At 33.2% G+C, this 24,287-nt stretch overlaps 1 protein-coding gene across 3 annotated transcripts in view; it reads right to left on the bottom strand.

Annotated features, from left to right (window-relative positions):
* Nucleotides 1–23,656, bottom strand: part of LOC123714615 (ABC transporter G family member 23) — a 58,714-nt gene extending 35,058 nt beyond the window's left edge. The window contains exons 1-2 of one of the 3 annotated variants that reach the window (XM_045668967.1): nt 23,570–23,656; nt 13,812–13,887 (exon numbers count right to left, since the gene is read on the bottom strand). In XM_045668967.1, coding sequence (XP_045524923.1) covers nt 13,812–13,887; nt 23,570–23,621 — 128 coding nt within the window. In that variant the 5' untranslated portion in view covers nt 23,622–23,656. The other 2 variants (XM_045668983.1, XM_045668975.1) reach the window with 2 other exon arrangements.
* Between the last annotated feature and the right edge of the window lie 631 nt (nt 23,657–24,287).

Here is a 24,287-nt window from a genome sequence, read left to right as displayed (position 1 = left end):
TGTTAAGATTACGTATAGATATCAAGTATATACACACAAAAGCTTTTTCGGGTTTAGCTCAAATGTATTATAATTTTATGTACTTTTGTAATTAAAACAGTTTTATGAACACCTTAACAGTCGCTTTTAAACAAGTAAATTTCTGTCATTAAGCTGAAATAATTAGCTATGTTTGTGTACTGAGAGATTTATTAAATTCCCAAATTGGGAAACTCATATCAAGCCAAAATATCAATTGAGATGTTAAATAGCGCAAAACGTTATAAAGCTTATACATACGCATGTTAGGCGAAAAGAATCTATGAAATTCATTACGGGATTATGATATTATACCACAGACTACATCAGTTGCAATCAATAATAATAATATTAATTTATTTGCTTATGGTACAAAAATGTTATGGTTGTACATCTAAAGCTCGCATATTCTGCCACACATAATGGAAATTTATCTTAAAATATATGTTAGGGTATTGGCCGCATATTAATTGTTAGTTGGTTCTTTAAAGGAAAACTTATACAGCCGCTCTCAAATTTTCAGTTTATTAAAGCTTACATCTATGTAATATCTAGTATATTAGAGCAAAAACAATAATAACATAATAACACGATGCTATATAAGCCTGGAGAATGCAGCGGGCATTTAGGACTTTGAACTGCATAGCAATAATATATTGTAAGTAAATTCCTCATACTCAGTCCGAACTGTCATTTTATTAATATCAGATTATTCAAGCAATTTTAGATGGTCGAGTTGGTTGTCCTTGTTAAACCAGTTGCGCGGACTTCGTTTGGTGATTTACTGTTCAACGTTTCTGAGCGATTAATACACAGAACAATGACCCTGGAAGCATTAAATTCTATGATTTTAACTATAATATTCTGTGTAGATGATGATTACCTATGGTTTCGATCTTTATGAAATTACATTGCTGTTAACCAGAGAGTTAACTGGGTCTCAATCTTTGTTAAATAATATACAGTCTTTCGTCAATCGATCTGATTATGTATGCTTATTGTAATATATGTTACAAATCGCTAATGAAATATGATTAGTAAATGCTCTTTCACTTAAGTCACCAAAAACAGAAACTATAAAGAGCTAATGAAAATTCGGATGTATTGTTTTAACACAATCATTTAAATCAAAGTAATTAGGATTTTTTTTCATTTATTTTACGAAGGAATCGTTGCAAAAATCTGGTTAATTACAATAATAAAATAATAATAACGGGTGGCCTTATCTTAAAAAGCGATAATATTTAATAAGATAAGCTCAAGCAACAAAATTACATAAAGTATACAATAACATATGTAATATAAAAAATAAAACAAAACAAACCAATTGAAACATTGGACACAATGAATGTCTAAATTATCTTATACAATGTGGCCAGATAATGCTTGTACATTAGATTTTTAAAGAAAGATAAAGGTGCTAAGCGGAAAATATTTTTAATTATGTTATTAGCAAAAAAATAATTACAATGTCTTCCTTGTTCTTCTTGATGTTCTTACATCGCAATCAATAAAATTTTAGTATCACACAACAAAGGGTACTTAGTGTCTGGTCACAAAGCGTTACATTGAATATATTTTAGTGGTCCACCTTAAAAGAAATCTTAGGATATCATTAATGTTATGGCTTCGATTTAAATTGTTGAACCTTTTCCTTAAATCATAAATGGTGTAAGCAAGACACTGTTGCTATGAATAAAGAGGATGATGATATAACCGTGGGTCACTTAAATATAAAACATTCAACGCTTCTTTTGTTTCAAAAAGTGAATTAATAACAATCCAGTGCCAATATAGGGCTATATATTTTTATTTCATAGACAAGTGGGCGTAGGCCTTCTGTCTGACAAATGCCAACGATTTTTCAATTTGTCACCTGCCGGATTCCTCAAGGAGCTCTCCTCCTTGAGGAATCCGGCAATCAAACGATGAAGCCATTAGGCCAATACTGGTTGCTAAAATGAATAGTGAATATAATGTGTTCCTTAAAAAATAAATGTAACTATAGTTAAAATATAAAATTATCATTATTAAGCAGTTAAATGTGCCTTTAAAGAATTAGGAATTAAGTATTATTTATTTAGCTCCTTCTTAGGGCAAGTAATGTCTGTGCCTAACATAATAAGAAAAGCGCAAAAAGTTAATAACATTGTTAAATTAAATAAAACGAGAGATGCAATGTAACTATCTCTTAAATTTGAACAGGAAATAACTTTTCGTTCTCTAATTATAAATTTAATTATTAATTATTTACGAAATATTACAAATTTTATCCCTAAGATAGGACAAAAAATATTTGTAATATCTACATTAAATGTTATCTACGTATTTAAATTTTACAACCTGTAGTGACCAGTTCCTTGTCAATTTCTGGTTTGTGACGGTTTAATTGCGAACAATCAGCTTTCCTTCCTAAGTTAATCTTTAAAGACAACCAGTGATTATGCCACAGTCCCGTTACCGATGGAATTGCCAAAACCTCTTTCTTAATGGGGATGGAACAAACGTCAAATCCCTTACTTTATTGTTATAAAACAAGATAAAAGCTTTTTTTCTCTAAAAATGCCTCGCTGTGCAGCATTCGGTTGTAATAATAATGAAAATCCCATAAGAAGACTGAAAATCCAATAATGAAAAACCCATAAGAAGACTCTGGGAAAAATACTCTGATAACTGATTTCAAAGTATTAAACTCTTCGAAGTTATGTACGGAACATTTTATTGAATCCCATTATAAAGGCGTAAGCTCCTCTACAGGTTTGCATAAACTATATATATATAGGTACTTAAGTATGTGATAAGCTATATAATAATAAGATTATTATGTATTCATTTCAGGTTTCCTCAAGTTCATAGATATTTAAAAAATACTGCAATCCCAACTGTTTTCGCCTGAAAGAAACCACAGCAAATATCGGAAGGGAGCAAAGATATTTGAAACGCGATTCTAGAATAAAACTGGTATTTCCATCAACATCTGCAACAGAGATTGTCTTGCCTGAAGATACCATTGAAGTTTCGTCTTAGGTTCTTGACTTCCATGCTGAAGTTGAACTGATGACCTGGACTGGTAATGCTCAGGATCTCAGGGTAGCCCCAGCTCCCTGAGATCCAAATAGAGTATCATAAAAAAAGAATGGCATATCATTTAAATTATAGGGGCAGCCAAGTCATTAACATTTATGTAATTTTAATGAAGGAATTACAAAATAAAAGTCCAAAGTAATCAGTGGGTTTTATTGTTTCTAACTAATTCTTAAACATATATTTATGAAGTGGGGCCTTTTTTAAATATTCCACATAAAATTTATCTAACACTTTTAACATATGATTGATAAATTCTGCATCCCTTTTCTAGCAATAAGGAGTTCCTTGAAAAATATCCAATCTCGTTACAAGATCTGCCTTTCTTCCTTATTAAGAACCACCTGGGTCTTTAATTCTACTTTTAACCCTTAAATGCATGATTTTATTTTTAGACCGAGAAAAAATATATTTTGGAGCCATGAATATGCTGATTTAGGGAAAAATAATAAAAAAAATATTTTTTTTTATTTTCATAGCTATTTTTATTAAAAACCATTTGTTGCAGAACTACAACACTATGCACTCACTAGACAATAACTACATATGAAAATTTTTAAAACAATTTTTGGTTGTGGTAAGACAAAGAGCTACTCCACACTTCTCACACCTGTTTTGCGTGCATCCAGGCATTTTGCATCTGCTGCGAACACAATTACCAGGCCAGTGACCAACATTATCAGTCCTTATGTCCTTAGGAGGAATATGTTGAGCTGGTCCTCTCCTTTTTTTTGCTTGTATTTCCATTTCAACACTGTTGCTGGTACTTGGCCTTCCTCTTTTGTTGCATAGTTCAAATGAGTTATTTACTTTGGCTAATACCTCAGCTAGTTCCAGTCTATAGTTACATAGGTTTAGAACTGATGAATTGGCTTCAGTTGTTTTTAAATTTTTATACACAAGCCAAGAATTTATTACCGTCATGTCCAATAAGTGGTAAAAGATACGAAGATACCACTTTCGGCTTCTCATTGCAATTCGGTACCTCCCAATAAAGCTATCCATTAGGTCCACTCCGCCCATATGGGCATTATATTCCTTTATTATATGTGGGCATGAAATTTTAATTCTAGTCTTATTTGCCTTGTCAAATCTTTCTACTTGGCCCACAGGTTCAGCTCCAACATATGAAGATAGAAAAGTTACAACTTTATTGTCCTTCCAAGTAACTGCTGTCAAATCAATACCGTCAAATTCAGTCATCTGCTATTCATAAGTTCCACGAGGAACAGATTTCTTCATCATTGTTTTTTTGTCCGGCAGTTTGCAGTTCACTAGCCTGTTAGATTGCACAGTACCTAGGCTATAGATTCCTTGTTTGGCAAGATAGGTAACTAAAGGTACAGAGGTGTAAAAATTATCAAAATAAATTATATGATTTATATGCCTTGGGACACCTCTAGCAAGCCGGACTACAACATTTCTCGTTATTGTTGAAATGTAGAAATCTACGAATAGTCTCAAATCGGTTGACAGTCATTATGTCCTTGATTGGTTGAAAACCTACAGTATTTGACCAGTATAGCCGTACATTGGGATATTTTATAACAGACATGTATATCAGTATCGCCATAAACTTTCTTAGCTCAGTTTCAGATAAATTTAATGGTTTAGTCACATTTTTTTGAACGGAATACAAATTAGACTCTTCCACAATCCTTTGAACTATTTCTGATGTAATAAAATGTGAAAAAATACTATAGGGAGTACCAGTAGTAGCCTCATCCTTCAGTTCAGGTGGGTATGTAGTGTCTCCATGAAAAGCTGTCTGGTCAGAATTCAAAACAATTTTTTTTACCTTCCATACGAGTCCTCTCATAGTTGCTCGGCGACTAGCTTGACTTGTTGAGGGGAATGGAACCTGTGGCACTTGATCATTTGCTGTAGCTTCATTTATCAATGGCGGGTCTCCTGCCATGAATGGATCATTATCGGGGTCATCATTTTCCTCTTCTAATGGACTCTCAAGATCGTGAAGCAAATCGTCTCCATTTTCATAAAAATTCTCATTACCTTCTGTATCCGAGTCCTCAAGATCATCTTCCGAAATCTTTCCATCATTTATTAGAGCTAAATACTCTTCTATTTGCTTTTGATTCAAGTATGGCATCTGAATATAGTAAATCTAGGAATCTAGTAAATGCATATTGTTGCAGATTTACAACAACAAAATAAACAAAATTTCCGAACACACCAAATTTTTTTTTATAACTTATAAATTGTACTGAAAAGAAGATGAATTAATACGTAAAATAACTAATTTTGTTTGAACGTACCTTCGAAAACCAAATAATTACACTGCAAAGCAAATACACAATTTTCATCCGCTCCAAAATTACGATCGGCTTTGATTTGTCAAAATCAATTTAAATTTGACAGTCGTGAAGAAAAAAAGTGTGTTTCCACTCGATTAAATATATCACCATGATAGTAACAATCCTGCAACAGCATGCATTGAACTCATACTAATAATTTTATGGTCGTTTGAATGGTATGTTGCAGTTTTACTACTTTATGCATTTAAGGGTTAATTGAGGAACAGTACATGTCGAATACATTGTTCAGCAGTTCACCTGTTAAGATTTACTAAATCGTACTAAGATTAACGAATGCTGAAAACTGACATCGTATTGTTATAAGTCAAGCGACGATAGCGACATCTGCAATTAGCTTTGCGTTTTCTCCTTCATTGTCGTTATTCTTGTATTTTTTGTGGTATATAGGTGACTCAAGTGTTCGTATACGTCATAACGATAATGTCAGTTTTTGACTGTTCTAACGTATTCATTTTTCATACAATTTGTATAGATTTGTTTCAAACTATCTATACATGAATTATTTGAACTTCAGTGATATTTAGAGTGTCGAGTACGAGTCACGTATTGTTTTTGAAACATGAAATGTTTGTTTATCGTCTACTCGCGCTGAGTCTCGACTCAAATATCAGTATTCGTATGTTGTTGTTAGAATTAGTTCCAAATACTTCGAACGGAGCGCTGCTTCTCGTTCTCCGTACAAAAATGTACATTCCCTATTCGTATTTGACCTAATAAACAGTACAGCTATACTATAATTTTAGCCTTATATATTCGTAGTAATTTCTATGAGGCATAGATTTGCGTCGTTGACATTCTAAATAATCCGCAGCTCGTAGCAACTACTAAATACCATGGTCAATACGAGAGACATTCGATTAGGGTTATAAAAAAATATATTGGAATTGAAAACGTCAGCACGGCCGGGTTTTACCTAAAACGCTTATATTTCAATAAACAATGATTCAAAACTTGTTTTCAGACGTCATCGGCATTGAACTGATACGTATAAATATAATCGTATACATATTTCTACAGTAGTATTGTATAAATAAAATATTTGTACTTATTTATAGTAATTAAATAAATAGGGATACGTCATGAGAGTCGTGACTTTATTAACTTCAATGATGAATAAAAAAATACTTGCAAATTACTGGAATCAGCACTCCTTAACTAAAAACATTAATTTCATGTAACATACATATTTATATATACAACATAATCTTTATAGAAGACACGTATACGAGCAGGAGGCGCACGATGTTAAGTGATATCGCAAAACAAAACTCTCAAATCCCAAGAGCTCGCGAGTGCGTTTATGAATTGGTACGCAAGGAGCGTAGTCGTAAGTTGTAATTTTACTGAAGTAATAACGATTAACCTTATATTAAATAAATTATAACGAACAACGTACATTACAAATAGTTTTTTAAAGGTGATCTTTGTAGGCTTATTGTTCTTGAAAAGAGACGAGAAGTCAAGGGAGTGATAAAATTTTTGTATGCCCTGTGTATTGCTTAATGAGAAATGTGAAATACCTATGAGTTTTTTTTATATTTAACATTTTGTTTTTAAGTTTAAGTTTGTACCTATGATATGAAAAGGCAACAGAATAATAATATTGAAAGTCACATACATGTTTCGAGGTCCTTCCTGCTATATTATAACACCGAAATACCAGTTACTTTAAGATATTTTAAAAGTGGTTTATATTAGTATATTTTTAACAGCGTGTTTCTGACTATATTTTTATTAATCCAAGCGGATTAATGTTTACCAATATAGCAGTTGCCTTCAGACCAACAGATTTTTCACACAAACAATTATTAATAAAGTACCTAAAATTAGACATTCCTTAAATACATTTCTTTCTCAGGAGACAATCTTCATTGAGATAAAAAAATGGCGCAACAACCGTTTTGGGTCTGGGCCTCAGATTTCTGTATCTGTTTCATGATCATTTGTTAATCAAATAGGCAAGTAGGTGATCAGCCTTCTGTGCCTGACACACGCCGTCGACTTTTTGGGTCTAAGGCAAGCCGGTTTCCTCACGATGTTTTCCTTCACCGTTCAAGCTAATGTTAAATGCGCACATAGAAAGAAAATCCATTGGTGCACACCCGGGGATCGAACCTACGACCTCAGGGATGAGAGTCGCACGCTGAAGCAACTAGGCCAACACTGCTCATTGAGATAAAACACATTTATAAAAATCCAAACTGTATAAACAGTTCTTGCAAATTAAGAATTTTAATCAAATTATTTTATGGGAGGATGTTTTCGATTCATTCCAGAATCGACTCTAAACGGAACCTCTGAAGCCTTTTTAGTGGATATTGTTTAAAAAAAATATTCCATTCAAACAATTGTTTTATATTAGGTCCTTACATATGAAATTGGCGTTTTGTATGGGAGGAACAAAAAGTCGAATAATTTTAAATATAATATATTTAATTAATCAAAGTATGAACCATTGTTTTCTATGCACTTTTGCCATCTCATAGGTAGCTCATTGATCCCTTTACTAAAAAAAACAGTCGGACGGGAATCAATAAAATCTGTGAAGGCGATTTGGACTGCCCCATCAGAGTTAAATTTTTTCCTTGCAAGAAGTTGTCCAAATTTCGAAAAAAATGGTAATCTGTTGGAGCAAGGTCCGGGGAGTACAGAGGATGTCTTAGACATTCCAATTGAAGCTCTTCTAATTTGGTAGCCGTCTGTTGTGCAGTGTGTGGTCTAGCGTTGTCGTGAAGTAGCAGTGGCGTGGAGCGATTGACCAGCCTAGGTTGTTTAGCCGCTAGCTTTTCCATCATGGTTTGCAATTGCTGACAATAGACATTAGCCGTAATAGTCTGGCCAGATTTGAGAAAACTGCAATGAACAATACCGGCACTAGTCCCCCAAACGTTTACAAGCAACTTTTTTGGGGTTAATTTTAGCTTGGGGCAGGATTTGGCTGGCTGGCCATGATCCAACCATTGCGCTGAGCGCTTCCGATTATCGTAAAGAATCCATTTTCCATCACAGGTAATGATTTGGTTTAAAATACCCTCATTATTGTGCCGGTTCAGTAATGTAACGCAGCAGTCGACGCGCGTTTGCCGGTTTGCTTCAGTCAATTCGTGGGGTACCCACTATCCAATCTTTTTAATCTTCCCAATTTGCTTCAAGTGAATTAAAACAGTTTTATCACTAACAACGCAGCCTGCAGCTAACTCGGACGTAGTTTGCGATGGATCCGCTTTCACAATAGCCTTCAATACTTCATTATCAACTTGGGTCTCAGGTCGTCCACGGGGCTTGTTCTGCAGGTTGAAATTTTCAGAACGAAAACGTTGGAACCAAAAACGAACTGTGTTTTCTTTTGCAACATGACCGCCATACACATCATTCACCCTTAGAGTCGTTTCGGCATCACTAGTGCCGCGGCGGAACTCGTACTCGTAAATAATGCGATACTTTAAAAGTTTTCCATTTTGTAAAATGAGTGACGCAAACAGAAAAAAAACAGAAGAAAAAAACAAATGAATGACGGTCATTGAAGCACAAATACATGAGTAAATAGCTGTACAAATTTTAATTTGAAATTCCTAACCAAAGAGGAGGTATTTGAGGTCAAAGTGGCCAGTACGACAAAACGCCAATTTCATATGTAAGGACCTAATATTATGTCAAATCACTCATTCTTCAGAAGCAGGTTAGGTTTTGATTCTAAATTTGACTTTTAATTTGAAATGGCGATGGTTCTTACATAAACCATAATTATTTTTATAAGAAAGCGGAACATGGTCTTGTAATTACATTGTTTCCTCTACAAAAGACTATCTAAATGGGTAGATTTTTTTACATTAAATTGAATATGTATTTTTTTTTCATTAAAACTATTAACCCTTATTTGTCCTTCCATGTCATGGAAATTATTCAAATATATTTGAAACAATACCATCCAAATTCAAAATTGTATTTTTTCTTGTCTCACGGAAGATTAAGCAACTACAAGCCTTGACTCGAGAGTTCATAGTCCAATGAAAACGAGACGTGTGACAGCCTTCCCAGGCTTCTCTATGAGGAAATTTAAATAATATGTGTTTAGGTGCAAGTAATATTCACCGGTCTAAGGGTATACTAATTACACGATAAACAATTAAAAAGATAGGTTAATTAAGCTTACATTCCTATTCAAACTTTTAAAAAAATATTGTTTGCAAAACAATTGGGACACAACACGCCCTTGTAGGTCTACAAACCATACTTTACTGTCCCATGAACAGCCTTTTTTGGTAGGTCCGGGTGAGTTAAAAATGTACCATATTTAGTCCTTAAAATTGTGATCCGGATGTACCTGATAATTGAAGGGAAATGAATAGGTCATAAGTTACAAAAGGTTCTTGACATTTCTTTTTGAAGATCAACGGCATGGACGGTATGTCGCAGCTGTATCGTTTTCAAGTGGATATCAAAACCTCGCAAAATCAACTTTAAATAAATAAAAAGGTTTGTTAGGTAACTACTTAACTAACTAGCAGCAGAACGATAATAAATAAGAACTAAAATGTATTTAAGAACATATGGGTCCCGGAACGAAAAGGAGTTTACAATTTTTTTCTGATTTATTGATTATTTATGGGAAGGTTATGTACGCGTTCAATGCTAACCCGAAACAATAATACAAAAACAGGACAAGAGCCGAACGCAGAACCTTTTGGTTACATACCATATGAAATATATATATAAAAACTAATCATATTCTCAGATTCGCAAAAGTCGTCATACTTCCAGCGGTATTACTGGAACTGCTTAACACATTTAAGTTACTAGAATTGCGGTGAGTATTTCTATTGATATACCCAGTATATTTATATAGTCAAGTTCTGAAAATTTTATACATACTCATTTATTAAAGTCTCAGCAAAAAATAAAAATAAAATATTCTATTCGAAATAGCCACCTTTGGCTACAAGCTTTTAATCTGTTTGGCCTCAAGCTTTTAATCTGTTTATGCACTGTGTCCATTTTCTGTAGAAATGTGGAACTGTGGAAATTTCGCCACTGCTTGCTCCAAAGATTTTTTAAAAGACTCAATGACAGCACGGCAAGCTGTTTAGAGCAGGCCATGTCGTCTGACCTGACCATAATTTGAAGTCTAAAGGGTTGAGGTCTGGGCTAGACGAGGGCCAGTCTTCAGCCTGTTATAAAGACCGGACGTTGGTTTCAAGCTAGGCTTGGGTAGATCGTGCCTTGTGAGGTACAGAATCCTGCTGGAAAGTTCGCGGTATATTTTTAAAAAGTCACACTCACTTTAATAGTAAAGATTGATTTAGAGCATGTCTTGTATATAGATGATAAGCACCGAGGTCTTATTTTATAATACGCGACAGAGTGCTAGCAGGAATCTTCATGTCTCGCGATAAGACTTTTTGCTTCCTAAGTGCTAGCAGGAATCTTCATGTCTCGCGATAAGACTTTTTGCTTCCTAATGGGATTTCGACCAATTCTGGCTTTAACAGCCTCTATAGTTCTAACAGCAGGCGGCCTTCCTGAAATTTACTGATCTTCGACAGACGAAGTGTTGTTGTATCTGTTGATAGAACGATATACGAACATAAGGCTCACGCTCCAAGCTTTTGAAGTGTCTAGAATATGACCAACGGCTCCATACCTACTTTTTGCAAGGCGATGATTGCAATCCTATTTTCTTTAACACCCTGTTCCATATTGTAATTTTATAATAAACACGAAAAAATATGTGAATTGGCGCAAAATCAAAAGTATTTATGCCAGATTACGAGTAGTTAGTAAGACAACAACTGAATATGGAAATACAAACCCGGAAGACTAAGTCGGACTTCCAAAGGGACTTGTGATCTTAGGTGACGAAAATATGAATTGAGAACGATGACAATTGCAGTTACAACTGGTGTAAAGCAAATGGGGTTGTAAAGCCAATAATGATTATGAATATAAATGGTATCTAAAACTGAATTATCTTTAAAACTTACATAAGTTGTTTTTATTTATATTAAACTAAATTCCTTCTTAGTTTAAGTTTAATTTTATTGAAATAAAAACTATTACGTGCCAGAACAGCGTCATCTATTCACGTATGTCGATATTACACGGTTAGATTGAATCAATTACATTTTTAGTTCTATATAGATTCTTTAGATGGCGCTATTGTTAATATAAAATAAATTCTTCATACTTACTATCAGAGATGGCAGTGAAATTTATAATTTTATATTTATTAAACGATTACTACTATGAAGTGTAGAAAAAGTAATAAAATGATTTATATAATTAAATTTTACCACCTTACTTTAAAGTGGTAAAATTCTTAATAAATATGAATCGTATAAAGTTCATGCTGCGCTTGTGATGTTTAATAATGATAATTGATTATAAACAATCTAATAACAAAAATATTTTTATTGTTTATGAGGAAAAATATAAAACAACAATTGCTTTCATTAATCAACATAATTATAATTAATATGCGTTTTCTTTTTATAATTAGAATAAAATCTGTAATAATTGTTCAGTAGAAACTAATAGATTCGATGCAAGCATTTCGGTCTATAATTGCATACACAAGCCTTCACTATTTGGGTTAGTAGGCGTGCTCGTTGATGTGTCGGCTTCACGCGAAAGTAGATCTTGCGTCATGACAGATCAACATCTCATAACTGCTTGCATCATATATGCCTTCCCATTTGATTACTTAGCTAGAATACACTTTGGCACGTGCTTATAATAGTTAATGGTTTGTATGATCTAAATGTAAAGTAAAAAAAACGCATAGAAATGTATCAAATGTGCGCTACGAAAAACCTTATAAAGTTATGGCTAAATGAAACGGGAAATTTAAATATCACTCAACAATATGATGTTAATTATAACAAAAAAAATCGAACTAATTATAAAACTCTATCGTGACTAATTACTGTACATAATGATTTTTATTTATATATTCAGAAAAAGTATGGCCATAATTATGTCAATAATTGTGTTGCGTCAGTCCACGACGGAAATCGAACCAAATGACCTCTGTTTGACCTCGCGCACCAAAACATAAAACCTACAGTAAAAGCGTAAAATGATCAAATGATTCAACTGTGTTAAAAAAACAAACGAATAAATGAACAATGTTATATGCTTGCTACTACAATACCGAAATGATTAAATTTTAGAAACTTTTCAGAATTCCAGCTTAACCTAGATAATTTTGGGAGTCACATTGCTTGGTATGTTCTTAGTCTGGCCATAAATACTTTACCAATTGAACATTAACATAATATTATATTTGAATTTTGAATCTGTCATTTTTAATCATGGGTTTTCTCATTTCTGCTCATTTCAAAGTAGTAAGGGAAAGCATTCGAAGAAATCCTGTCCGAATGCAAAAGATTTTATCTTGGGAGATGAAGATAACACCTAGAACTATGTCGCGTAGTTCAAAAAATGACATGGGACTTGTAGCCTATAAGAGACGTACCAGTAATTTCTTAACTGATATTTAAAAAAAAGAATAGGGTGGTAAAACCGAAACAACTACTGAAGCGGTACGCAAAGGGAGGTCACAGATTTTTTTGTTTACGGATGAGATTTTTTTTACAATTCAACAACATTTTAACAAACAATAAGACCGTATTTATGCTCAAAGCTCTAGGGAAGCTTTCCGATTAGTCGAAAGAGTGCAACGTGGGCACTCAAGTGTATCAAGATACCATTCTTGAGAAGGTAGTGAAGCCCCTTAACACCATGTTCAATAACCAAGAATGGTCGTTCTAGCAAGACTCGGCACCGGGTCATAAAGCTCGGTCTACGCAGTCTTTCGGACTTCATCAGAGCTGAAGACTGGCCGTCGTCAAGTTCCGATTATATTTAAGATTAGATTAATCCGCTGTATTATGATTTATGATCAGTGTGTGTGTACGGCTTGCTCGCGCGAAAATAAACTCCATGAAAATTTGGAGTCCCTAACATAATCCGTGCCATTGGCAGTAAAGAATTTTGGAAAGAGAGCGTGCTTCTATTGATATCTAGCCTCAACGTTTAAAGGACTGTATTGCCCATGGAGACCACTTCGAATAAGCTTTTTATATATAAATATTATTTGCAATAGAAAACAATTTCTTTTTTCAGTATTTATGGCATGACTAGGATATAGGACATAAGATGTAGTGTATAAAACAATGGTAAATGATATTAATAATGACATAATTTTTTCGGTTATTATATTTTAGGTAAATTGTATATTTTTCTAAGCACGACTTTATTTAAAAATACTATTACAAATCATACAGATATACAAATTTAATATTCAATTAATCCTTACTTCTTGATTTATAGATTCTAAAGTATAAAGGGAGAAAGACGGTAAAAGATACTCACCCAGTCCAACTGAACATTTGCCGCAGTCTATCCGGTCGCACACTATTATTATTATGGTTGGGTGCTGTCATTTTATCTGAAATTACGAAAATATATAATTAATGTAAAAGATAAAAGATAAATGCTAAAGAATATAATATATAAATTTAATTTGTATTTCCTTTTAAATTGAATTGAATTCAATGAAGTGTAAATAATATAATAATAATAAATTAGACTTATATGTAAGTTGCGTTAACACAAGTTTTGTTATAAAAAAACAAGTCCACTAAGCGTTATATTGCGCCAATCATAATTAAATAATGGAAAATTACTATTACTAACGCAAGGCATAAAACTTATTAACAAACCTTGTGCTGTAGACAAAGGAAGACTTTGCTTTACATAGTAAATAATGTGGGAAAACGCAAATGAATTACTCATTTACCGCTAACTAAAATCTTATTTAAATCTTATGGCAGATGAATCAATATGTATAAGTAGAACTTGTTCATATGCTTAGGACACAGTATTTTTTAAATTACGGTTATTGTTCATTGAATAAAACTGACAAAACTGAACAAAACAAAACAAAACAAAACTGAAAAAAATATTTGCAATAATATTGTATAGCCTAGATTGTAATTTATATAAAGTCTTAGTTTTGTAGACTTAATAGAAAAATAATTAGGTACGCACTGCAATACCGAAACAAATACAAAGTAATTAAAAAACAACAGTACACGTGCCCACTATATAACGCGTAACATGTCAGAGGTACAGAGAAAGCGAAAGTAATAAGACATAAAAAATCCTCAATAATAGTAATTTTAATCTAGAAATATTAAGCACCGAATTTTTTAATGAAACAACTTTATGGAATTGTATTCCTATGACTTTATTTAAATATTTTTTTATAACCAAGATAGATAGAAAAATCTAGTGGTCTCTACTAGAGTCACTCTTGTTAATTGGTTAGAGTAAAATACAAAGTAACGTTTGATTTACTTTAATGACTGTAATTATATGAGCAAAAAGTCAATCGGAAGGCAGAAAACAATAGTTTGCGTAAGGACGCAGAATAATTTATTTATTTATTAACACTTCGTGAATATGTATATAACATAATCGAAATAGTTAAATAAAAAGGAGGGCAACTGGCGGCCTTATCGATTTTGAGCGATCTCCTTCAGCAAGATGAGAGAAAGAAAAAAAGATAAGGTAAGCGCAAGAACTGCAAAAATACATACAGTTATTTACACAAAACTGTTGGAACAAAATAAAGCTATTAAAATATATGTAAACAATGAACAGGTAAATAATAAAATAAGGACACATGAAAAAGAAAACATGCTTATTAATCAGAATATTTTCAGATCAGTTAGTACAAAAGTTAAGGATAGGATGGGGAAAGTTAAGGCTTGTACAGTAGAGATTTAAAGGAATGTAAAGAAGGAGCTAAGCACAAATTAGAAGTGAATTTCATTCACTGCAGAGACCTTTAAGGGTTTGCCAAGAAGGGAAGAGTTATGAGTTGGGATATAGTTTTCGGAAAAGCGTATTCTATAGGCTTCAAAAAATTTGAAATCGTTTTTGAGATTGGACGGAGTTTTAGGATTGAACAGGGTGGAATATAAGAGATGCAATACGTGAGCATTACGTCGCTGACGAATGGGTAACCAGCCTAGACGCTTTCAAAAGGAGAGGTCGCACTTTCTTAGATCGAATATAAAACGCTACATAAATTTTGGAGACGATCGAGTTTATTAAGCAATTCAGGCAGAAGGAGAGATTGAGCCAGTGAGGTTTTAGTGCTAAAGAGAAGAAAATTCGAAGAATACTGGAGGCACCGTCCAATTTGCGGCTAACATCCTTAAAATGCTGCTCCCAGATACATTTTAATCAATTATGAAATCCAAATGTTTTACTGTACGGCAAATCTTTACGTGAAATAAGGGCTGAAAATAATTATGACGTTGGTCTTGTTGGGATTGATTTATAGACCAAACTCTTTACTTATCTGTCAATTATCTTTGCCAGCTCATACATACAATTGTGTTTCAGACACGATCATATTACACACAACATTTTAACTAATGATAAAACCTATTACTAATCTAGCTTTCGAAACTAAATAATACTAAGACTAATACAAGCTATGCCGATTAAACAAAACTACTGTAGGTGATTAGTACGTGTCGTCATGAAACAATAATTCGTTCTGAAAAGAACAGTTAATTGCGTTACCGTTAGGACAACCTTTTGCCGCGCCTCGATTTTATTGTCTACGCACCCTTCGCATCTTGGTACCACATGTTTACCACTAGTGGCCAGGTAGGATAATTTTTGTATATAAATCTACAGTTTTTAAAAATTAAACACATTCCACATTCCATCTTCACCTCTTCTCAACGAATTATTAGGAAGTTTTATTTTAACCAAATAAGGACCAAAACAACCTAAAGTAAAACTACCCTAAACTACCTTGATGACCTTTTAGCAAGAGTAGACTGTGTAAAAATTATATGGAACCAGGTTTCTCCTTATGAAATATAGAGACCTTTTTTGCATTCAATGCACAAGTGTTCAAGTTTCCTATATCTTATGCATACTGTTCTTCAATTGTTATCGTTTTTGTTACCTAGACTACAACAGCTATTTGTGCAATTCGAAATAACTTTACTTTTAATCTTCTTTCGAATATGATGTGGTTGTTAGTGATAATTTACTAACGTACTAAAACGAGCAATCTTGGCCTGGAACATCATTACTCAAGCGGGGGGTCGAGTTTGTTTTATAAGGAGGTCATACTCTATTGAAAAAAAATACAAACTACTACATGTAGGTGCAAAAAATTCGTTTATTAAAGTAATGAATGATTGAAGTCTAGAGTTATAAAACTAAATTACAATTTTACAATGACGGGGTCGCAAGATTGTTTTACTTAACTTTTTTGGCTTTTCCGTGCATATGACATAAAACTGGTTGAGAAACCATGGCCAAGAGCGTGTAACTCAAATCCCTAAGCTCGAAGGGTCGATCCCCGGCTGTGCACCAATGAACTTTCTGTCTATATGCGCATTTAACATTCGCTCAAACGGCGAAGGACAAACATCTAGAGGTCATCTTCTCTAAGTTACTAATGCATGCGGGAATAACACCAAGCATGCTAATGAAGTTTAAATCGACTGCAACTAAATCTGCATAACCAAGTATATCATAAAATAATGGCGGTGCGCTGTAAGATGTGTCATGCAAAAATCACACGAACGAATTTTACGAATCTAGCTAATCACAGATGTAGTTTACCTAGTAAAACATTATTAATGTCTTAAAACCGTCGATCTATATGCTTTATTTAATTGCAATTGATGTTTACATAGTAATTTTCAAATTTTGCAAATATATGGAACTGCTGCCCACTGAAGTAATTCCGAACCAACTCGACTTCCTTCAAGAAGAGAGCGTAATTCTTAAAACGCACTTGCGGTATCACTTAACATCAGGTGAGCTTCCAGCCCTTTTGTTCCTGGTACAGTGAAACCTGGTTAATCGGGATCTCAAGGCATATGTACCAATTGTTGAGGGTTTTCAATAATCCAGTATCCCAATTAAACAGGTTTACATTTATAGTTGTCTCATTTACAGAGGTCCCCGGTCGAAATGTGCCGTTATTCCATTTTTAGAGGTGGAAATGTTAATAAAAATGCGTATTTTTGATGTTATGAATTTAATGTAGGTATGAATGTACATACATAATGTATTGCGTCGAAAAAAAACGGTAAAGTTTATGACTTAAAGTGATAGTTTTTTTTTTAATAGATAAACCCTCTACTCCCCTGCCATATTGTCCAGGGACTTTTTATACCACATTATTTCCAAGAATAAAAACAATATACATTTAATTAATTCTACAAGTTCGCGAATGGCAGGCGTCGCGAAATACGCCCCGGCTGCATCGGTAATTTTTTTATGTACAATATTCATATGCGAGCCGGGGCGCAATTCCTCGCGAGACCCGCTCTTTCGGTTTTGTTTGCCTCCTTTAAATATTTAATAATTTTTTCGCAGAACCGTTTCAGGCACGGTCTGTGCTATGTTAACATGTCCTGTAGGCCGCCACGGTCTACAGTCATCTGCATTTGTTGCTCCAGGTCGTGCCTGGACGATGCGAATATAGGGCAGTGTAAAAGCACATGTTCCACTGTTTAAAGTAATCGGTTATGTTTGTTTGTATTTGATTGCTAGTTGCTAGCAAAACATGAGATATGTAGTACTGACAATCAAAGCATGCGCGAAAGACGACGAGAAATGTATGTAAACAAACACGTCAAAACGTGTTGAAACCTGATTAATTTGTCTCACTTATACAGGTAATTGAGTTACAGAGTCTCAATTATAGAGGTAAACATCGAAAAAGTCTTAGAATTCAAATCTTATTTAACCAGGTTCAAAAAGTCCCATTAACAGAGGTAATTTAATGAAAAAGAACCGGGACTTCGTTGCAACTCTCAATAATAGAGGTTTCTCATTTATCCAGGTGCCACTTAACCAGGTTTCACTGTATATAAAAAAAAACGATTTTACTTTACTAGACTATCTATAATAGTTATTTAAATTACTGATTTGTAATTGTATGTAGGATAGTGATTGATTAATTTATAAATAAATGTAGTCAATTTTAGGTTATTAATAAACCTCTTTCTGATCTTGAATTTAAAATGCCCAAAATAAAAAAAAAATATAATAAATTATAATTTCCTATTAACTTTATTTTCTAATAAAATAGAACGTGAATGATTCAGCAACAACAGCAACCATTGGAATAAGAAATTCATAAGGATCTTACTTAGGTGTCCATATTTCTCAATATTTCGGGTAAACAACTCGAGGTGTCCCAGATAAAACTGGTCACCGGCTAGTGATGTAACTATCGCATAATGGCAGGTGCCTTTCACTGGCTTTTTACCTCATTTATATATAGAAAATCTATATAGGATGCCTAGGATAGACACCACGTCTAATCGTCAAAAGAGCTTCAAACTAAGTTAGCTTAAACTTTCTCTACTATTGTCACCAGTGGTTACTAAGTTTCTCAATAGTAGTTTAAAAACCATGTCAGCGTGCGTCGTGTACCTTAGGTTAACTTAGGGTGCTGCCGTAAGTCAAAATCCTTTACATCTTTGTCCTACGGGAGTGACACTATGCCCTAAACCGTGTTTCTAAATCTTACCCTAAACGATACGTGCCTTATAAGCTATCTAAACTTATATTATACGGAGGTAATGTTTGTAAAGTTGTAGGGGGTAATCTGTCAAACTACTGAACTGATGTTGAAATTTCTAAAAGCCACGTTATTTGAGTGCCTTGTATTAAGCCAAAAAATTTAAAAGGTATTTTTGTAACAGTCGTATGTAGGAGAAAAAACGTTCGAACGAAAATTTACAAACGCTGCCTTGACGATGAGAGATATATGATAACGCCTACAAAAGAGTCGACGACAGCAGATGTCTATCTTTAATATTATATAAAAACTAGTCCTCCAAAACTTTTGCTGCTTTCATAGAAATGTAGAATGATTCATGAGGAAGGTTAACATACATAATTATTAATGGTTTAACGGTTGGTAATGGTAAATAAATGGTGACGTTTATGTATAACTTAACAAATTTCAGTCAAGCTTTCAATTATTTATAAAAAATAATTGATAGTAGTAATATTTCAATATTGTTTAACAGTATTTTATATCACGCAGTACCTCTGTATGTGAAAGCGACACATAGACATCTATATGTACCAATATAAACAACGGTAGATTTTGTCAACGAGATGCAAAGCGATCTACTGTAAAAGTATAATAAAATGTTCATTAATACCCCTAACTATCCTTATAACACATCCGTTCGAATGTTTTCACACGCATGACTTAACAGGAGGAAAACGAAAATCGAAACAAAACACGGTCACGCTCTTATAAATTTCATCATTGTAACTTGATTTATTAGTTCTTAGGTAAGATGTTAAATCATTGATGAAGTACAATAAAAACCCTCACTTGTAGATATGACGAGCTCTGATGTTACATAAAATTTAGGTATAACAATCAGCCTTAGGTGCCTTAATAAATATTTTAGGATATTTTTCATGAATTGACCACCTAAATAATAATTAGTCACATTCATTTATTTCCATTGTCACGAAAGGACAAAACGTTGACAAATCCTTAAGTGTTACACGGCGTTTATAAGTATGGGTTATACATATATTATAATATAACTGACTTAAAAACCGAAAAAGGTTATCATTTCAACGTTTATTTTTAAAGACAATTATAAGATTAGCAGTGTTGGCCTACTGGTTTCAGCGTACATACAAATATCAATGGACTTGCTGCATTTAACAACGATCGTTGAAGGAAAACATCGTGAGGAAACCGGCACGCGTGCCGGGCACATAAGGCTGATGTATGAAATTACCACGAAACAGATACATAAATCTAAGGCCAGACCTAGAAGGTTGTAGTGCCGCTGGGTTTGTTTGTACCTACCCTATACCCTGTACCTAATAATAACTGCCACGATTATTGAAGTCGGTTTAAGCTTTAACACTAGTTTTTGAGGTTGCATTAGGAGAGCGGCGTCTGTCTATTGATAACTTGTATGTCTACTAATAACTGTGTTTTCTTGAATAGTATGGAAATATTCATGACATGAGCCTAGTCGTCCTGGTTATGACAAATTACAAAAAAAACTATCCTCCGTCTGCAGCTTCGTGGACGTGGATTTCGTGTATTTGGTATAAATAAAATCGTTACTTATATTTTTGTTAATTGACTTCTTTATTTTATTAAATTTGATTTTATATCTTTTAAATTTGTCGCTTTCTTACAGAATGCGTGAATTGAATATGTTTGTAGGGATATTGATAAAACCTAAATTGAGATATGCCACTCAATTAGTTCCCGTAACTTTAGAACGAAAACTGCCACTAATTCAAACAGCCGTACGCTAAGTTATTGATTAAGAAATATATAGTAAAGAGAAAGAAGTTTATCAAGTATCTCTTAACATCGGTATCTACCCAATGATGCATTTGTTAGCAAATAGAGGATCTAATTTCAAAATGCACCGTTCTTTAAAAAGATTGTTTGAACAAATAATGTTGGCGGAAACAAACTCCTGTTTTGGAAGCTAGTACTATTATTGTATTAATTACACAATGTCTGAGTACGTTTTATTGCGTACCAGTATTGAGTGACTTTTAACATCGGATCAGTAGGTCTAGATATATTGTTACGTATAAGGAGGAAATACATATTTTAGAGCTTTGAATCAGGTTCAAATTAATATGGAAGCAGCTATACTGCTGATGGTCAAATACATTATAGCATTTGACTCACAGCCCTTGTGCGTTAGAACCGGCTGTCTCACCAATGGATTTTAATTTTGTGCCTATTTCAACACAACTGACATGTCAAACCATAAATCGACGATATACATCGGGTACAGAAGGTTTGTATTGGTTTGTAAGGATTGTAAAAAATAGTAGTTAATTGATTATTTTCTAGAAAACTCATTATCGTTTATAAGATTAGATAGAACTAATATTATATTTCATCTTCAAATAATTGTACTATATAAGTATAAGTTATAACTTGTATAAGATTAATAGGTAAAAGTTGATGTGATCTGGTTCAGAGGAACACTTACATGCCTTAATCAAAGTTAAACAAACAGAATCGATGAAAGTGTCACAGAACATACTGCATCGGATCGATAATAGTCATAGAGATAAATTAACAGTCTAATGGTTTTATGCATTAATAAGCGTAAAAAACCTCCAATTAATATATTGTACATAAATTGATTGCAACGTGCGTTCGATGCGCCTTCATAATTAATCATCGACCAAATTAAAAGAAAAGACATATTTGGACATAGATAACGACGCTGACGACCTTTAGAGTAAATGCTACCCAGTTCTTTAATTTCTATATCTACATACGAAGTCGCCAGCATCGCATACTACCACTATAAATGGGAGCCGGTTGCGAAGGGAAATCCGAAACGAAGTTTTTATTTGTAACCTGCAGCTGTGTTTACAACATGAATATTATGGAATTTTACCTATGCATGAATAAGAACGAAAGAAAACCTGTCTCAGTCGGTTAAAATAAACCACTATACAAAAACCAGAAGACAATTTCCAACAGTGTTTACGATTGCGTACGGCCCCCTTGGGTCACTTTCTCCAACCTTGATATGCCTGACGCGACTACACTAACACGTAAATTCAATGGTATTTTTGACTATGCATCGTGAACTTTTACTTTTACAGACAAACAGAAATTAACTTTCCAATATTCCCTATAACAGACGCGTAGATTACAACGGAATTATATAAATATGCGGAAACTTACGTAAGGTAAACTTAGCTCTATTTATAAGCGTTATTGTATCATTATTTTTGATACCTACCCATAGACAAAGAAATTAAAAAAACTCTCACCGGGTGTTCAATATTCTAATCTAGATGATCCAAAAAGAAAAAAGTCACAGATCACAAACACAAGAATTTGTCACTGTCACTTGTTCTGGCGCGGTAAACTGCGCGTATACACAACACTTTCTAATCGAAAATTTTATTTTATTTGATTGTTCTTTCAGTAACCGCTTCGCCACGTACGATGCGGACTGTGGCTAGGCAGGCTGTGGTTGGTTGAGTATCGTCTTGGTCTGATTTCTTGTCGCGACGACCCAACTTGGAAACTATAAACCGACTCGTATGTAGGTGCATCGAAGCGCGTGCATTTCCGCGATGAAATGCAACTTTTCTTTTGGTCGTCTAACAGGCATATTGACCAAATGGACGTGTTGAAATGAGCTGTCCGTTTTGCAATTACCGCAATACAAACACCAAGAAGGATGCCATGTATCCGCAAATATCGTAATAAGTTCGATTATTGATTGTACCTACTATTCACGTACTTACAAATTATAGGTATGTAACCTTTTAAAATATTGTTATAATCGTGATATCGTGATCGTGATCACATTTTATTAAAACAGAACGTGCTCATAGCAATAACAATTAAAGACGACGTAAGTGCATTCTTATTACACTTAAAATATTTAGTTTCTTATGAACTCCGTTTATTGCATAATTTGATATGTGATGCAAAAGGATTTTAATGTACTCATCAATTATTTATAAATATTTATAATAGCCATCTTGATCTCGTCTGCGGAAATTACAGTAAGTATTAACGACGTTCCTTTAGTCCGCCGCATTAGTTTGTATTAATTATTACCACGAAAACATGGTATTTTTTAATAACAAACAAAAAACATGTATGTTATTGCATAAAAAACGTTTATATTAAAAATTCATAAAATAGTGTCTATTTTAATATGTGATATCAAATTTTATTTGTCTTACTTAGTCAAATTACGGAATCCAGGCATCACTGGTAAATAATTTTATGCTTTTCACGGTTTTCTGTGCCTTTTTACCTTACCTTTTTACCTCCTTATACTACTTAATTAATATCGTGTTTTATATTACTAAACAAACATAATAATAGAATCCTGGCGACATACAGGGCTTAAAGTACAAAAGTTTAACCTAGGTTACTTAATTTACAGCTAAACAATTAATTATTTAAAATTAATGACAAAAATCAAACGCCTGATAAATTCTACTTACTTCTTACCAAACTTCTACAAAGAGCAGAGTTGTCTCTGAACATACTACAGAACTTTTTAACTGAGCCTACATACCTGCATGATTTTTGAGGTTTTTGAATCGACCAGTTTCAATGTTGCGCGCCATCTTTTTCCTGTCCCTACCACGGTTGATTCGAAGCCATTAAGAACAAAAATATATACTAACGATAGTAATAATTATATTACAATTAATGAAATTCTGTAATAATCTTAGTAGTAATAAGGTGAAATGAAATAATTGTATTATTTGCATTCAGGTCTATGATAATAAAAGCCTTTTGTTAAACGTTATCTAATTGAATTTAATTTAACCAATATAAAGTTGCATGTAATATATCATTTTTCGAAAAATAAGGTCACAAAGAAGTTTCACTTCTTACGTGTGTACACTATTACACGCACACATTTTTTATGATCGAAAAAATTATGTAGCAATTAATACATTTAAAAATAATAATTTATAACCATTGTGTTTTTTTTTATTTACAAGTATTTATTTCATATTTTATTATGTTGTTATTGGCTATAACAACTAACCAAAAACGGTAACAAAGTACACATTAAAAACTAACTAACAGCGTGCATAACAATCGAGTAGAATAAAATATAAAATATGAAAAAGAAATCAAGTTTAATTATAAAATATACAAAGATAATTTAAAAAGGATTTAAAAATTAAATCTTAGAAGAATACGAAACTGCAACAAGGAAAAAAATAATATACGAGTATCTATACTTGTGTTCTTTTACAATTCTGCGTAAACGCGGTATA

Source organism: Pieris brassicae, chromosome 1 (genome assembly GCF_905147105.1).
Source record: "Pieris brassicae chromosome 1, ilPieBrab1.1, whole genome shotgun sequence".
NCBI classification, from domain to species: Eukaryota; Metazoa; Arthropoda; class Insecta; order Lepidoptera; family Pieridae; genus Pieris; species Pieris brassicae.
This window is presented reverse-complemented; position numbering and strand designations above follow the sequence as displayed.